This window comes from Ammodytes marinus, assembly GCF_949987685.1.
Source record: "Ammodytes marinus genome assembly, chromosome: 13".
NCBI lineage: Eukaryota > Metazoa > Chordata > Actinopteri > Uranoscopiformes > Ammodytidae > Ammodytes > Ammodytes marinus.
In genome coordinates, this window is record NC_137217.1 from 30,821,116 (window position 1) to 30,838,615 (window position 17,500).

Consider the following 17,500-nt stretch of genomic DNA (forward strand, 5'->3'; position numbering starts at 1 on the left):
GTATACAAAGAAAAACAATCACAAAACATATAGGAACGAAACATAGTAGGCCTACAGCTTTTCCTTTGTTCATATTGACTTCACTTGTTACACATTCCCACACTGCAAACTTTACATTTCATTTAATTTTTCCGCCCGTGTGTGTTCTCACATATACAAAAGCATTACAGGGTGTGCTTTGTGCTTTTGTGTTGTTGTGTTTATTTTAGTTTTTATTACTGATCCCATTAATGGCTGTTAATTCATAATACTTTTCTTGAGACAGTGTTGCCCTTAAAAACACAGACAAAAAAAAGACCAATACTTCTTTCTCCTCCTTTTATTTTAGATAAGACCTCACAGCATGTGAGGAGAAGCCGCAGGATTTGAAAGACATGTTTTAACTTCTGCAAAGATCAAACACTGTGACGACGGTTATCAGGTTTGCTGGAGCATTCACCGCACGTTGACCAATTCTCCTCGTAGTCTGAGGGGTGGTAGTGGTAACTGGACTTATATAGCGCTTTATCTCCGTTTTTCACAGACCCAAAGCGCTTTACATTGTTTTTGTACACATTCAACCAATCACACACACATTCATACACCGATAGCAGCAGCTACCACGCAGGGTGCAAGCTAACTATCGGGAGCAATTCAATGTCTTGCCCAGGGACACTTCGACATGTGGCGGGGAGACGGGGGATCGAACCTCCGACCCTGCACACCAGAGGCGAACTCCCTACCCACTTCGCCACTGCCGCCCTAACCCGGTTGGGGTTACCCAGGGAGTGTTACAATCTAGAACTTTGTAGAACTTTCTTGATGATGTCATATTACACACTGCACCTTTAACATGGCAGAAATATTAAAACACCGACCTCTAGTTTTTATAATTTCATATCACGTGAACATTGTCAATTTGATACATTTTTTAAAAGTAGTTTCAAAATTTTACGATTTCACTGGATTGTCAAAAATATTTATGATAGACAAGAATTATAAAAAAAAGTTATGTTTACTTATATTTATGAGATATTTCTGCCCTTTCTTATTCAAACAGTAAAATAACCCCCCCACCCCCCCCTCCCCAGCACTTGCTCATTGATTTCTCATTTTAAAATAGTCATCACAGCGTATTAGAAAGAGCTGAAGTGGACCAACTAACACTTCTAAACTGCTGAGACACTGTTTTTATACTGTATATGTTTAATAAAAGCACATGTTGTATTGACTGCAGACTAAAAGACATAAAGACTAAATAAACGATATGCATTTTGTTTTAGTGAGTATTTTTTAAGTATATTCAAATAAAAATGCAATGAAAGACCCATTTAAATTAATGTGGACGCATTGCGGTAATGATAATTTCAGCTCAAAATATATTAACCTATAAATTAAGTTTTATGTGTAAATTACACACCGTTACACCAAGTAAAATAATCTTTAATATTAAAGGCTGAGTAAGCGGAATGGTTCTTTTAGCTAACTTCCTGTCACTGACTGCAGCTAGCAGTCCCCTCCCTCGTCCCCACGTTACCTCATTAATGCACTGCGGTCTTCAAGCAGCAAGTTATCTAGCATCATCTCAGATCCATAAGTGTGATAAAACAGGATATAACATGATAAAAACCATCAAAACAGACATTGGGGAAAAGGTAAAAAGGTATGAGACATAAATAACATTTTAAAACCAGTTGTGTTCTTTTTGTTTCCCCCTTTTTAGTGAGACAGTAAAGACTCTCTTTACACCAACAGAGACAATCAAAAACAATTGTACAATTTATTTTTTTATTTTCATGTAAGACCTCATCATGTCATGTGAGGAAAAGCCACCGGGTGAAAACAAAGACAGACCAATTCAAATAGTGTTTCTTCATGCCGGGCTGCAGGAGTCGTCGATGTTGCATTGTGTTTCAGCATTTTTCACCTTCTCCTGCAAGATCTTGAGTATTAGCTTGTTGTAGTCACCTTTGTTCTTGCACAATTTACCAGCTTTGCGTCCTGGCTGTGGAAAGGAAAATAATAAAAAAATAAATGCCAATCTATGAAATTAAACACTAATATGATCTTAGTGCATTATGTTTGTAATTTGCATGTTTCTTGTTGCTTGTAGGCTATATATAATATCTGCCTGATATTCCCAGAACGCCATATGCGATAGAGTGTCTGTGTATTTAGATAGTCACAAAATGAAGCTCAGCCCTTAGTTTTTGGGTCTTTTGCCAAATGCAGTAACATTAAACAGGGCGCTAAGTGCTTTGCTAATAGTAGCCTATACAAGGCTAATTAATGCAAACTAATTTGGCTTCTGTCTATCACCTTACTTATGTTCCAATAGCATATATGATGGGCTCCTGTTGAATCTGCCACATACCTGCCACGAAAACTTGACTCCATAGCGCACATAGGTAGCCAGGTGTTCACAGTTGTTGGACCGGGCGCGCCAGAATCCACATTTTCCAATCTTCTCTTGGATGTTTTGTACTATCTGGGCGTCAGTTTGTTTTAAGTTGGAAAATTCTGGCCGGTCGAGGTAATTGTCTACTTTTGGATGCTTGTTGGGTTTCAGTGTGTCGAATTTACAATCTGATAGTCTGTTCTTAAGCGGACCTGTCATTAATGTAAGAAAACAAAACTGTTAGGAAATGCAAAAAATCAACTTGCCACTGTGTTTCTCCTGACAATTTGTCAACTGTGTTGTCCCCACTGATAATGGTGGAACATGTGCTCCCATTTGAGTTTCACTACACTTACCTGTGAGATGAAAGATGTTTTCCCCTACTCTTCTGGCGTGCTTGCCATCTACCGCAATCGGTTTGTTACCCACCCAGATGGCATAGTGAGTGTACAGTTTCTTACGGAAGGCAAGGATATCTCCAAACTTAAACTGTTGATTAAAGAATTGAAAATACTTTGTTTACCACAAAACAGCACAGCATATACAAATATGTATGTAAACATTTGAATGACTTCAGACAGAATAATTATAATTATAATTTCATCTGTGTAGCACCTTTCAAAACATAGTTACAGAGTGCTTCAGAAGCAAGAGCAGTCAGGTTCAAGACAACACAAACATAGTAAATAAAGCATGGTCAGACCACAGATAGTATATAGGGTTGGATAGACAACAGAGATATATACATAATAGGCTTAGTAAGTTAAAGGTACTTATGTTGTCTTAAAGCAGGTTTTTGAAAAAGAAAAAAAAACATATTTATCTTAAAACAAAACAGAATCCAGTTCAACCCAGCAGTTTAAAATGACAAATACATAATGAATAGGTTTAAGCTACTTACCGGAAACCGAAGGTCAGGCAAAGACTTAGACCTAGACCTAGACTTTTGACCGACACCGTCAGTTTGTAGAACGGTGATCTACACAATGGGTTTATAACAAAACACTTGTTACTCATACAAAGTGTGAAGGGTAAACTATAGTTTAGATTGTGGTTAGCAAGCTAGTTAGTTGTCAGATGGTTGTTGGCCTTGATGCTAGCAAGAAATTCAAGTTGGGGTTGGTCGTCACATTTTTTGGGGGCTTGTTTGTCACATGTTATCTCAAGGCTGCAGCCAGAAAAGGAACCCAATAACGAAAGAACTTGTCAAGCTGTATCCTCACTGACACCCCAGAGAAGGAAAGAATAGAGCAGGAAAAGGCAGCTAGCATGCAAAAGAAAAAGGGGCAACAAAATCAAAACAACCCAGTGCATCCCAAACTGGACCAGCTGCCAAGGCTACAGTAAGTTATGTAGGCCTATTTGTCAACTTGACAATGCAATTAAACTTTCATATTTAGTTCTACTTGCTTGCCTTCTTTTTAAGATTATTCCCATTAAGATAACATTGTGACAAACAACCCCATAGTGTTTGACAACCGACCCCTTGATGGGGTTGGTTGTCACAATGTGTAAGGGTGTCTTTGATGATTAATTTCTTCTTTATTACAATTAGATAGAAAAAGTGAGGGGTACATATTTCAAGCCAACACCTTAAGCTTCAATTTAATATAGGAATGACTATTTAAAACAAAACAGAATCAGGTTCAACCCAGCAGTTTAAAATGACAAATACATAATGAATAGGTTTAAGCTACTTACCGGAGACTTAAGGTCAGGCAAAGACTTAGACTTAGACCCAGACCTAGACTTTTGACCGACACCGTCAGTTTGTAGAACGGTGATCGCCAGCAGGAGGAAAACTCCAAACACGATCAGATTCCTCATGTTTCAAACTGTGGAAACGTAGAGAAAACATGTCACAATTAATCATGTTGAATTTAGACTGAACTAAAATATTGCTGATTAACTGGTTAGTCTGTAACTGCAAAATAAGTCAGAAAAACCAAAATTAACCAAGGAATTTGTTTATGTGTCCATGCATGTAGCTGCCTGTGGGCTGCATGCACTGTTGGAAAGCTTTACTAAATATTGCATAAATGTTTACAATCACTTGACTAGGCTTTGACTTATTCAGATAATTAAAACCTTGAATGAATAAGAAATACAATTTAGCTTTGTGTGATCATAGTGCAACAAGTACAAGTCAAATCAAGTCTATGAAATGACTTCTAAGCTTCATTTTCACAAAGACTACATCAACAGTCACTTGACCGGGCTTAGACATTGTATGTCTAAGTCTATGTCTATGTCTAAATAAAAACCGTAAATAAATAAGATGCAATATTTTAATTAAGTTGGTAATATAGTGTTTAGCTTTCTGTGATCATAGTGCAATGAGAACTTAAAGACAAAAAATGTATTGGAATTTGGTAGAAATGGTGTCAGTAGTTTATAGTATAAAACCAAAATGTTCATTCTACTCAAACATATGCCTATAAATAGTAAAACAAGAGACACTGAACATTTGGAGTGGTCTCTTCATTTTTTCCAGAGCTGTATATACCATAATATCCAATGTAATGAGTACAAGTCAAGGTTCAAGTTAAAGTCTAGTAAAGGACTTCTGCCCCTGTGACAGAATGGTGTAAGTAGTGAGAGTACAGTGAGTAGTTCAGAGTTCTTACCTCGGTCAGGGAGATGGAGGAAGCCTGTGAGAGCAGAGGAGAGTGTCTCCTTATATCCTATAGAGACACACACCTGGTAACACTCCCCCGCCCCCCCCCCCCCCCCCCCCCCACACACACACACACACACACACACACACACACACACACACACCTGGTAACACCCCGTCCTGCCCATAGGAGCCCAAAGACTCATTTGAATGATGGAATCTGGATAACACACACACACACACCCACCCACCCACCCACACACACACACACACACACACACACACACACACACACACACACACACTCACACACACACACACACACACACACACACACACACACACCATTCCTCACACTAACTGTAGTAAACCTGAATTGTTTCCAAATGTGTTATTATGTCCGTTAAACTGTATATACATGTTGTGAAGTCTTTTTATATTATATATTTGGATGTTTATTCCTTTGTAATATGCACATTAACAGTTACAGCAGCAGTCATTGGCAAGGAAATTCTTCAGTCCCAGGCTCCTCTTAGCAATGCAATATAGAAATGGTTAACAGACAACACTTATTTAGCGCTTTTCCCTGGTTTTTCACAGACTCAAAGTGCTTTACATTGTTTTGTACACATTCACCCAATCACACACACATTCATACACCGATAGCAGCAGCAGCAGCTACCACGCAGGGTGCCAGCTATACTATCAGGAGCAAGTTATGGTTCAGTGTCTCTTTGCCCAGGGACACTTGGACATGTGGCGGGGAGACGGGGGATCCAACCACCGACCCTGCAACTCTGTTGTTGTTTACAGCAGCAGGGAACACAGTTTGGTTTACACAATTTTCTAGTCTCACGTTTGGCTCCTTGTGCCTCAAAATAGGTTTTTATTTATCATCAATACTAAGAATTAAATGCAGAGAAAATATGTCTTTAAAACCAACAAGGCTCTGTGAATGTAAACAAATCCTCCTCCCATGGAACTGCATAGTGCTCCTTTAAAGTCATGACTTGATTCTCTAAAATGATGCGATGAGACGCAGCCCACAGTTACAAGAAATGTGACATAAGGCTTTGTCAACGACTGTGTCATGACATTTCTTGACCTTTTATTAGACCCTGTTTCCACTTGTCATTAACATGTAGTTTTTGTGATCTGATCAAATGAATACAGCTCTAACTACAGGTGAAAACACTCTCTAGACGCATTGAGATCGGATCACAAAAAACACATTCGGAGGTGGTTTTACGTCGCTTGTGTCCGATGTGTCCGCATTCAAATGGTAGTGGAAACAGCAATGTGACTTTTGACACACATCTATGAACATCTGTATTAAACTATCACATGACTACTGTTCTTTAATCAGTTATCGGTCAATGTAATGATTCTTCCTCTCTATACTGGTTGTGAAGAGATCCCTACTTAACATACCCCCACCCACACACACACACACACACACACACAACCACACACACACACACACACACACACACACACAAACACACTCACACAAACGCACTCACACACATGCACTCACACACATGCACACACACACACACACACACACACACAACCGCACACACACACACAACCACCCACACACACACACACACACACACAAACGCACACACACACACACACACACACACACACACACACACGCACGCACGCACACACGCACGCACGCACGCACACACACACACACACACACACACACACACACACACACACAGTTTGATACTTAGGAAGGAGGAAGCTGTTAGTTTATGATGCAGCTAATCGGAGTTTATCAAGTTTTATGTCCCAAATGTAAAGTTGGCTTTCACGTACACGCTGCCTGTCTTAAGCTACAAAAGGACAAAGGACACTGTTGTACTTTATGACCCACAGTGCTGAAGACCAAGTCATTTTCATACTGTAGGTCCGTTATGACTTATAACGACATTTAAATGAGCGCAGTTTAAGAAGACTGTAGATACGGAGGTCATAGTACAGTACGATATTATAATGCACCTTTCAGAGAGCATTAATTCATTGTGTGTGAAGTGGCCGTTGATGTAGCGGTCATTATATCAGACATTCTACCAAAGCGTACAGTCAAATTATGATCTCACTTGTAACTGCGAACAATGGTCTTCTTTGCAGGTGTTTTTCAAAGTGCTGACTTGATCTTGGTTTTACTGTTTCACTGTGTGTGTGTGTGTGTGTGTGTGTGTGTGTGTGTGTGTGTGTGTGTGTGTGTGTGCGTATGCGTGTGTGTGTGTGTGTGCGTGTGCGTGTGTGTGTGTGTGTGTGTGTGTGTGTGTGTGTGTGTGTGCGTATGTGTGTGTGTGTGTGTGTGTGTGTGTGTGTGTGTGTGTGTGTGTGTGTGTGTGTGTGCGTATGTGTGTGTGCGTGTGTGTGTGTGCGTGTGTGTGTGTGTGTGTGTGTGTGTGTGTGTGTGTGTGTGTGTGTGTGTGTGTGTGTGTATGTGTGTGCGTGCGTGCGCGTGCGTGCGTGCGTGCGTGCGTGCGTGCGTGTGTGTGTGTGTGTGTGCGTGTGCTCGAAAAGGACAGAGAACACTGTTGTACTTTATGACCCACGGTGCTGAAGACCAAGTCATTTTCATACTGTAGGTCCGTTATGAATTATAAGGACATTTAAATTAGCGCACTTTTTAAATGCCTTTTTGATATGGAGGACATAGAACAAAACGATATTATAATGCACCTTTCAGGGGAAAGTAATAAAAGATAGAGATACGCAGTGTGTTCCAACTGGCTGTTGATATAGCGGTCATTATATCAGACCTTCTACCAAAGCTCTGTGTGTGTGTACAGTTAAATTAAGGGCTCACTTGAATCATGTTTTAGAAAAAATTTAAGTTTATAATTATTAAAGTTAATCCCTTAAACATAATTAGGTAACGTTGAATATACACAGCACACACAGACAGTAGTACGGTATATACAAACACACTTCCAGACAATAACACAACTTTTATTGAATTTTTTTAAAGATATTTTCTGGCATTTTTATGCTTTATTGATAGTGTAGAGACAGAGTTGAAATGGGGCAGAGAGAGGAGTGACATGCAGAGAACGACCGCGGGCTGGAATCGAACCCGGGTCCGCTGCTGGCCGAGGCCCATGGGGGGGGGCGGGGGGGGGACGCCCTACCAACTGAGCTAAGGGCGCCCCCTAACACAACTTTTCTAGAACATTATTAAATTATGTGCAATGTAAGGACAATGAATAGGCAAGTTAGATCCAATCAACATTGAACTACAAACGCTTACTGTATATGCACCAAAGGAAACTGCAATATGAAAGTACAGAATAGGCTTTATAAATCCTGGGTCATTATATATTTCAGAGTATGCAACAAAAGACCATTCATAAATGTAAAAGAGAATTTGTCAAGTCTTACACAACAGTATATATATGTTTTTTTTAAAGAGTATTCTTTGGCATTTCTGCTTTTTATTAGACAGTTTTGGAGAGACAGAGATGAGGGAGAGAGGGGAATGACATGACCGGGATAGATGCGCTGGTGTCTGATGAATGAATGGGTAACAGCTGGGCAGGTGACTGAGGGAGCAGGGAGAATCTACCGCTGAAGCCACGCCTACACACAGACAGGGAGGGATGGAGGGAGAGATGGAGGGAGGGAGGGATGGAGGGAGGGAGAGATGGAGGGAGGGAGGGATGGAGGGAGGGAAGGAGGGAGGGAGGGAGGGAGGGAGGGAAGATAGAAAGATAGATTGGGACTGTCCATTCACTTTGGCACCGACGTTGTTGGTGTAAAGCGTGTCAGGGAGGGACCGTAGGGGAGGGACCAAAGAGAACAAGTGGAGCGGTTGAGGTATTTGGAGTCAAATCTCTATCCCAACTGCTATTTTCTCCTCAAATTCTCCACCCCATCTTTAATGGATGTTTATAATTAATCCTTTTCTTGAGACAGTATTGCCCTTAAAAACACACAGACGCACACCTTTTATTTTAAATGAGACCTCACGTCATATGAGGTCTCTTTGGATAAAAGTGTCAGCTAAATAAAATGTAATGTAATAAGCCTAGATAACATTTTAAAACCAGTTGAGTGTTTTTGTTTCCTTCTTTTTAGTGAGACAGTAAAGACTCTTTACACCAACAGAGACAATCAAAAACCCAATTGTTTGTTTCATTTATTTTTTTTATTTTCATGTAAGACCTCATCATGTCATGTGAGGAAAAGCCACTGGGTGTAAAGCCTTCGTTGTGCTTTAGCCTTCAGAGGTGGTGCAGGAAGGTCCGTCTCTGCATGCTGGTTCCACTGGATCAGCTTTCATCTTCTTCATCAACACTGCCAGGATCTTTTGCTGCATTTTCCCAAAGTTTTCGCAAAGTTTCCCATTTAGTCTTCCTTGCTGTGGAAAGGAAAATATAAATAAATAAATGGCGATCTGTGAAATGAAACACTACATTATGTTTCTAATTTACATGCTTCTTGTTGCTTATAGGCTACATATATATATATATATATATATATATATATATATATATATATATATATATATATATATATATATACAGTGGCTTGCAAAAGTATTCATACCCCTTAAAATGTTCGACATTTTGTCACATTACAACCACATACGTTCATTTATTTTATTGGGATTTTATGTGATACACCAACACAAAGTGGCGCATCATTGTGAAGTGGAATGAAAATTAAACGAGTTTTTAATTTTTTTTTATAAATAAAAAACTGAAAAGTGTGGCTTGCAAAAGTATTCAGCCCCCTGAGTCAATGCTTTGTAGAACCACCTATCGCTGCCATTACAGCTGCAAGTCTATTGGGATATGTCTCCACCACCTTTGTACATCTACAGACTGATATTTATTGCCCATTCTTCTTTGCAAAATAGCTCAAGCTTCAGATTCAGCATCAGATTGGATGGAGAGCATCTGTCAACAGCAATTTTCAAGTCTTTCTCAATATTCTCAATTGTTTTTAGGTCTGGACTTTGACTGGGCCATTCTAACACATGCCTATGCTTTGATCTAAACCATTCCATTGTAAATCTGGCTGTATGTTTAGGGTAGTTGTCCTTCTGGAAGGTGAACCTACACCCAGTCTCAAGCCTTTTGCAGACTCTAACAGGTGTTATGCCCTGTATTTGGCTCCATCCATCTTCCCATCAACTCTAACCAGCTTCCCTGTCCCTGCTGAAGAAAAGCATCCCCATAGCATGATGCTGCCACCACCATGTTTCATGGTGGGGATGGTGTGTATAGGGTGATGTGCAGTGTTAGTTTTCCACCACACATTGCATTTTGCATTAAGGCCAAAAACTTCAATTTTGATCTCATCTGAACAGAGCACCTTCCTCCAACCCTTGCCAAAAGCCATGCATAGTCAGATGAGACCAAACGTGAAGTTTTTGGCCTAAATGCAAAATGCAACGTGTGGCAGAAACTAACACTACAAACCACCCTATACACACCATCCTCACTGTGAAACATGGTGGTGGCAGCATCATGCTATGGGGGTCCTTTTCTTCAGCAGGTACAGGGAAGCTGGTTAGAGTTGATGGGAAGATAGATGGAGCCAAATACAGGGCATAAAACCTGTTAGAGTCTGCAAAAGTCCTGAGACTGGGGCAGAGGTTCACCTTCCAGAAGGACAACTACCCTAAACATACAACCTGATCTACTATGAAATGGTTTAAATCAAAGCATAGTCATGTGTAAAAAATTATGGGCTGGTTGAATGTGCCACATACCTGCCACGCAAACTTGACTCCGTAGCGCACGTAGGTAGCCAGGTGTTCACAGTTGTTGTAAAAGGCTTTCCAGATTCCACATCGTCCGATCTTCTCTTTGATGTTTGCCTCCATCTGAGCCTCGGTCAGTTTGAGAGATGCAAATTCTTTCCTCTCAAGGAGCTCGTCGAGGTAGTTGTCCACAGAGGCCACGGCGCGCTCGGATGGTGTCAGTTTGGCGAAAAAGCAATCAGTTAGGCGGCCTCCTTTAATTCGAACTGTGAGAAAACAAAAACTGTTAAAAGGGGCACTGTGTAATATGACATCATCAAGAAAGTTTTAGAATGCAACGCTCCCTGGGTAACCCCAACCCTTTAGAATAATAACAGAAGCTACAGTGGCCTTCAAGGACAAGAACAATTCTAAATTCTAAACAATGCACCTGATGACATTCCAACCATGACGCTTCCAACATGGATGCCTCCATAAGACTTGCCCGCTCAATGTACAAAATGTAATATTATTATTTGTAATTCTCCGCTCGGGAGGATAATTCAGATTATTGGCAGAGGTGATTTTACACCAATGAGGACATATTTATGAATGAGGATATTGATTTTAGCTAATAAATTACTTAAAATGTTACACAGTGTCCCTTTAAAAACTGAAAAAAAATAAAAAAATCATGACATACAAACTATGTGCTCCCATTTGAGTTTCATTACACTTAGCCTACCATTGAAATGAAAGATGTCTTGGTCTGCTTGTCTTTTGTACATGCCATCAGCTGTCTCAATCTTTCTGTCTCCCACCCAAATGGCATAGTGAATGATCCCGATTTTCCAAGGGAAGGCAAGGATATCTCCAAACTTAAACTATCGATTAAAAAATCGAAAATATACTTTAAATTTACCACAAAACAGCACACCACAGCATTTACAAATATGTATGTAAACATTTGAACGACTTCAGACAGAATAATGATAATTATAATTTAATCTGTGTAGCACCTTTAAAAGCATAGTTACAGAGGGCTTCACAAGCAACCACATAGTAAATAAAGCATGGTCAGACAGACAGACAGAGATACACAAACATATACAATATATAGGTATAAAGATACCTTGAATAGGCAACATAAGTTAAAGCTACTTACATTTTGAGGAGGAGCCTAAGATTTTTGAAAAAGAAAAAAAAAATATTTATCTTAAAACAAAACAGAATTCAGTTCAACCCAGCAGTCTAAAAAACAATTAAAATACTTATTTTGAAGTCATAATTTCTTGGCATTTTAATAAGTTTTTAAATAAAAAAATGTATAAAAAATTAAAAATACGTAGTAAAGTTTAAGCTACTTACTGTCACACCGTCAGTTTGTAGAACGGTGATCGCCAGCAGGAGGAAAACTCCAAACACGATCAGATTCCTCATGTTTCAAACTGTGGAAACGTAGAGAAAACATGTCACAATAAATCATTTTGAATTTAGACTGAACTAAAATATTGTTGATTAATTGGTTAGTCTGTAACTAGTGCAAATTAAGTCAGAATTACTGAAAAGGAACCAAATTATTTGCTCTACAGTGAGTCCATGCGTGTAGCTGCCTGGGGGCCGCATGCAACTGTTTACAATCACTTGACTGGGCTAAGACATTTTACGTTAATTAATACCTTGAATAAATAAATAAATCAAATTGGGAATACAGTTTTTAAAATCAAAAATCAAATCAGTTTTATTTGTATAGCCCAAAATCACAAGTACATTTGTCTCAGTGGGCTTTACATTTCATACAATATGATATATGATACAATATATAACTTGACTTTAACAACAAGTACAAGTGAAGGTTCAAGTTAAAGTCTAGTAAAGGACTCCTGCCCCTGTGACAGAATGGTGTAAGTAGTGAGATTACAGTGAGTAGTTCAGTGTTCTTACCTCGGTCAGGGAGATGGAGGAAGCCTGTGTGTGCAGAGGAGAGCGTCTCCTTATATCCTATAGAGACAGACACCTGGTAACACCCCGTCCAGCCCATATTCAGTACGAAACGTCTTCTGCTTGCCTTAATTAGTGTAATCAACATATGATATGAAAATAGTTCATCTCACATATTTGCAACCACCCCCTGCATGTTTATATCACATAGTGTTCGGGTCAATTTGACCCAGCAGTAAAACTGGAGTTAAAAGGGTGTCAGAAATGTCAGACTATTTCTTTCTTTACAACTGTGAGACATATTTCACCCAAATCACACACACACACACACACCACTTGCCTAACCCTTACGACGTCATCATCATCAGGCTTGGGAGACTGATGATGTCAGCACTTGTTGATATGTGCCGGGCCGCGGCTACACAGTTATCGCCTTCGACCCACAGGATAAGCCGGGGCCTGTTTCTCAAGGTTTATCTCAAGAAACGGGAAACCGTTATCAAATCTGATAAGCATTCCTCTTCAGCCACAGTGTGCTGAAATAAATCGGGCTGACAATGCTTCGAACACACTAAATTTAGCTTTATTAAACATCAGATCCTTGGCAGGTAAAACATTTTTAATTAATGATCTTGAATCCAGAGTGCATAAAAAAGGAGGGGGGGTTGCTATTTTGTTTAAAGAATCTCTACAATGCAAAAAGAAGTCTTGTGGAAATTTTGATTCATTTGAGTATGTGGCTCTACAGTTAAATTCAGCCTCTAGAGCTATTTTCATCAATATCTACCGGCCACCACAATACAATCCAAGCTTTTTAGATGACCTTTCTGAGCTGCTGTCTGTAATCTGTATTGAGTTTCACTGTGTATTAATTGTTGGAGACTTAAATATTCATATCGACAAACCCGAGGACAGATGTGCGAAAGAACTGTGCTGTGTCCTTGACAACTTTGGACTAAATCAGCATGTTGACAAACCAACTCATAACAAAGGGCACACGCTGGACCTTATCATTTCCAGAGGAATGAACATTTCAGACGTAACAGTGGCAGATATAGGTCCCCTCTCAGACCATTCCTGTGTGTGTGTGTGTGTGTGTGTGTGTGTGTGCGTGCGTGCGTGCGTGTGTGTGTGTGTGTGTCTGTGTGTGTGTGTGTCTGTGTGTGTGTGTGTGTGAAGTGTGTGTGTGTGTGGGTGGAGGATACGTGTCTCTGCGCTCGGCGGTGTTTCCATTCTCTCTGACCACCTGAAACTTTCTGTTGATCTGTCGTTACATATCCGTTCCATTGCTTCAGACACACACACACACACACACACACACACACACACACACACACACACACACACACACACACACACACACACACATACACGCACACACACACACATTTCCCACTTCAAACACACACACACACCCACACACGCACACACTTCACTCACTTTCAGCTCCCCTCTGACATCTTTAACTCGTGCTGTGGTCTTTCGTGTTCATCTTTGGTGTGATATACCAGTGTGTGTGTTTGTGTGTGGGTGTGTTCGTTCCTCTGTGTGTGTGTGTGTGTGAGGCGGTGTGTGTGTGTGTGTGTGTGTGTGTGTGTTGAAGAATGAACGGCCTAACTGGACCCACGGTGCTGCTGCTCTTGACGACTTTGTGTCTGTCGTTCGCTCAGGAAAAAGGTTTGTGAACATTTTTTGGATTTTCTTTGCAACTTCATAATGTTATTCTCTTCCTTGATACAAAATCCAGACATCTCAAATCCTTATGGGGTATTTTTGGGAGCTAGTCATAATTGAACCAAAATGATACACTAGGCCATATTATATCTGATGCTTATAAGATTAATATGAACTTACAAGCTGAAGGGAAACCAAGCATCATCATAGTGTGATAAACAGGTTGTTGGAATGATAGATCATTTCTTATTGGGTGTATAGTGATAAAAGTATGTATACCAAAAAAGACAAGATACATGGGCTACAAGAAATGGAGCTTAAAGTGCTCTATAATATTGAATTAAACTGCAACGTGTCCTTTACACTTTGCTGATAGATTGTTTTTATTTATTGGTTTATTTCAAGGACATTGCACACTTATCAACAGTCAAACTGTAAGTGAGCCAGAGTTAGCCCTAAGAGGCTAGAGGCTAGTTTACATCTGTTGTGCCAGATGTTCAAAAGGCAACCTAAAATTACAGAAATAAAATGCATGTATAAACAAAGATTTTAAAAAAAAAGATCCATTTATTGTACAAGAATGGGATCGAATTTGGGGAAAGAGACTTCAGTCCGAACAGACACGGATGTGATCGTCCGACATGATGTCTAATGTAGGCTCGAAAAGATCCCCTCGAAATACATTCTATTTGGTTTTGAGAATACATATCCCCCAATATATTTAATTTAGTTGAAACTATGAAAGAGTAATTAAGTAAAATAGGCTGTATAGAAAATAACTATATTGTCAGTCAAGTAATTTCCATTGCAGCCATTCTACATCGCTGTCTAAATGTGTAATGGCTAAGGCTGAATCTTAATGTATTTTCTCTGTTTTTTACTGTCTCTTAAATACAATTTTTAATGTCTAATCTTGATGTATTTCATGCCCCTGTAAAGCACTTTGAATGGCCTTGTGTCTGAAGTGTGCTATAGAAATACACTTGGCTTGCCTTTCTTATTAGATCTGATTCTGAAAATAAAACGCACACTATAGGCAATAGGCCCATTACACTATAGTTAAAATTGCATTTAAAAAGTAGCCAGAGATAGATACAAATAAGACAAAACTTCATGGAAAACTGGAAACTATCCAATTAACAATGGTAACACTTTAAAATAAGGTGCACAACATTGTGTACTAGCCTACATAGTTTTTTTTTGTGTGTGTTACCTAATAGTCACCTCCTACATAGTTTTTTTTATATGGCTTACAAGGGTCATGCTCTTAACAAAGCAGAGGCTGTCCCACTGTATTGTTAATACCATTGGTACAGAGGTTTTTTTCTTCTTTTGTGTTAGCCTACCTACTACATCGATTTTTGTTTTTGTTGGTGTTACCTTGGCAGGAGCGCAACATTCGGCCACAGGATGATAGGCTACCTGAGCCATCCAAAAAACCTATGTAGTAGCCTAGGTAACTAGTATACAATGTTGTGTACCTTATTGTAAAGTGTTAACGTAACTCTTTCCCTTCCTGCTGTAGTAACCGTGGAGGCGGTGCAGGTGTTTTACGCGCGCCAGCCGACCATCGCCGCGCCTCGAGGCTCGTCTGTCAAACTGTCCTGTGAGGCGCGTTATGACCTGTTGCTATGCGACCACGTGCACGCCGTGTGGATCCATGGCGATGACCAACAACAGCCGTGCACGAGCCCCCGGAAGTACTTCACCACCGTGAACGAAACGCTGTCTGAAGACGGCATGAGACGCAGACAGGTTTTTAATATTTATTTATTTATTTGTATTGATAAACAATAGGCCTAGACTGTTTCACTGTGTGTGTGTGTGTGTGTGTGTGTGTGTGTGTGTGTGTGTGTGTGTGTGTGTGTGTGTGTGTGCGTGTGCGTGTGTGTGTGTGCGTGCTTGCGTGTGTGTGTGTGTGTGTGTGTGTGTGTGTGTGTGTGTGTGTGTGTGTGTGTGTGTGTGTGTAAGTCTAAAGCAAGAAGGCTATAGAAATAAAACACAACATTCAGTGGGATATTATTCATCAGACCAACAGTTGTCTGGATATATCTCTTCAGGTGCTGACAGAGATTATGGATCTCACTCCGGAAGACGACGGCGGGTATCAATGCAAAGCTGTGTGTGAGAACGGGGAGACAGCAATGGGGCACATCATCAACATCAACGTTGAAGGTAATATATATTTAGGTCATTGTTTGTAGGCTGTTATAGTAGATTTATTTTGTCTTCCTAGCCTCTGTAAACCTGGTCTAAAATAGTAAAAAAAAATATATATATATATTATATCAAGGCTGGGTGTCTCTATTAGCTTTTAAAAAGTCTGATTTGAAAATTAATCTTCATAAATATTATAAAAATAAGTTAAAAAAAACAGTTTTTTTTAATGTCTAGACTGTTTGTCAGGACTGTGTGGGCGTGAGCGTATCAAACAGTCTCCAACATCAGTCATGGAATTTTTAAAATTTAAAAACCACTATTTATTGACATTTTGTGAAAACATTCTACATACATTGTTTTTTCTAAGGTCATTTTAGATGCAGCACACTGATGCCTTGTTCTGTTTTGTCATGTCTCTCTTGCAGGTTGAAATATCTGACTGATCCATATCTGTTATCAAAGGATTAAGATATACAGGAGTGCAGTGCTTAAACCTGCAGTGTGTAGAATTTTGGGTTTTATTTCCTAGCAGATTTTGTAGAAAGTAATTATAATATCCATAAGTACATTTAGTTTAGTGCATAATAGACAAAACATTTTTCCCTTAGAAAGGGTCTCATATATGTTCATATTTCTGCATATCTTGGACCAAAGCCTAGTGCCGCCATCTTGAAAGTGTCATAGTTACACACTGCACCTTTAAACCAACTGCTTATATTTTCCACCATTTTTGTAACATTTTATGTGAATTTAATTAACTGAATAAAGGCACGATTTTAATAAAGGTCTATTCCAAAGTAAAATTTAAAAAAAATTGTCTGCTTTTTTAACTGTTTTAGATTATTCTTATTCATGGTAGTAAATCATATAATTCAACACACAAGCAACTATATTGTCAGTCACGTTATTTTCATTGCAGCCATTTTTACATCACTGTCTAATCTTGATGTATTTTCTTAGTTTTTTCACTTTCGCTTCAATGCAAAATTCTGACGCTGAAAAACTTGCGGATGTG

At 39.5% G+C, this 17,500-nt stretch overlaps 1 protein-coding gene across 1 annotated transcript; it reads left to right on the plus strand.

The window, feature by feature from the left end:
* Window positions 1-14,202: 14,202 nt before the first annotated feature.
* Window positions 14,203-17,202, plus strand: LOC307259085 (uncharacterized protein). The gene is made up of 4 exons (XM_080038820.1): window positions 14,203-14,328; window positions 15,851-16,080; window positions 16,386-16,500; window positions 16,911-17,202. The coding sequence occupies exons 1-4, from the start codon at window positions 14,256-14,258 to the stop codon at window positions 16,913-16,915; spliced, it is 423 nt and encodes a 140-aa protein (XP_079894946.1). The 5' UTR covers window positions 14,203-14,255; the 3' UTR covers window positions 16,916-17,202.
* Window positions 17,203-17,500: the final 298 nt, after the last annotated feature.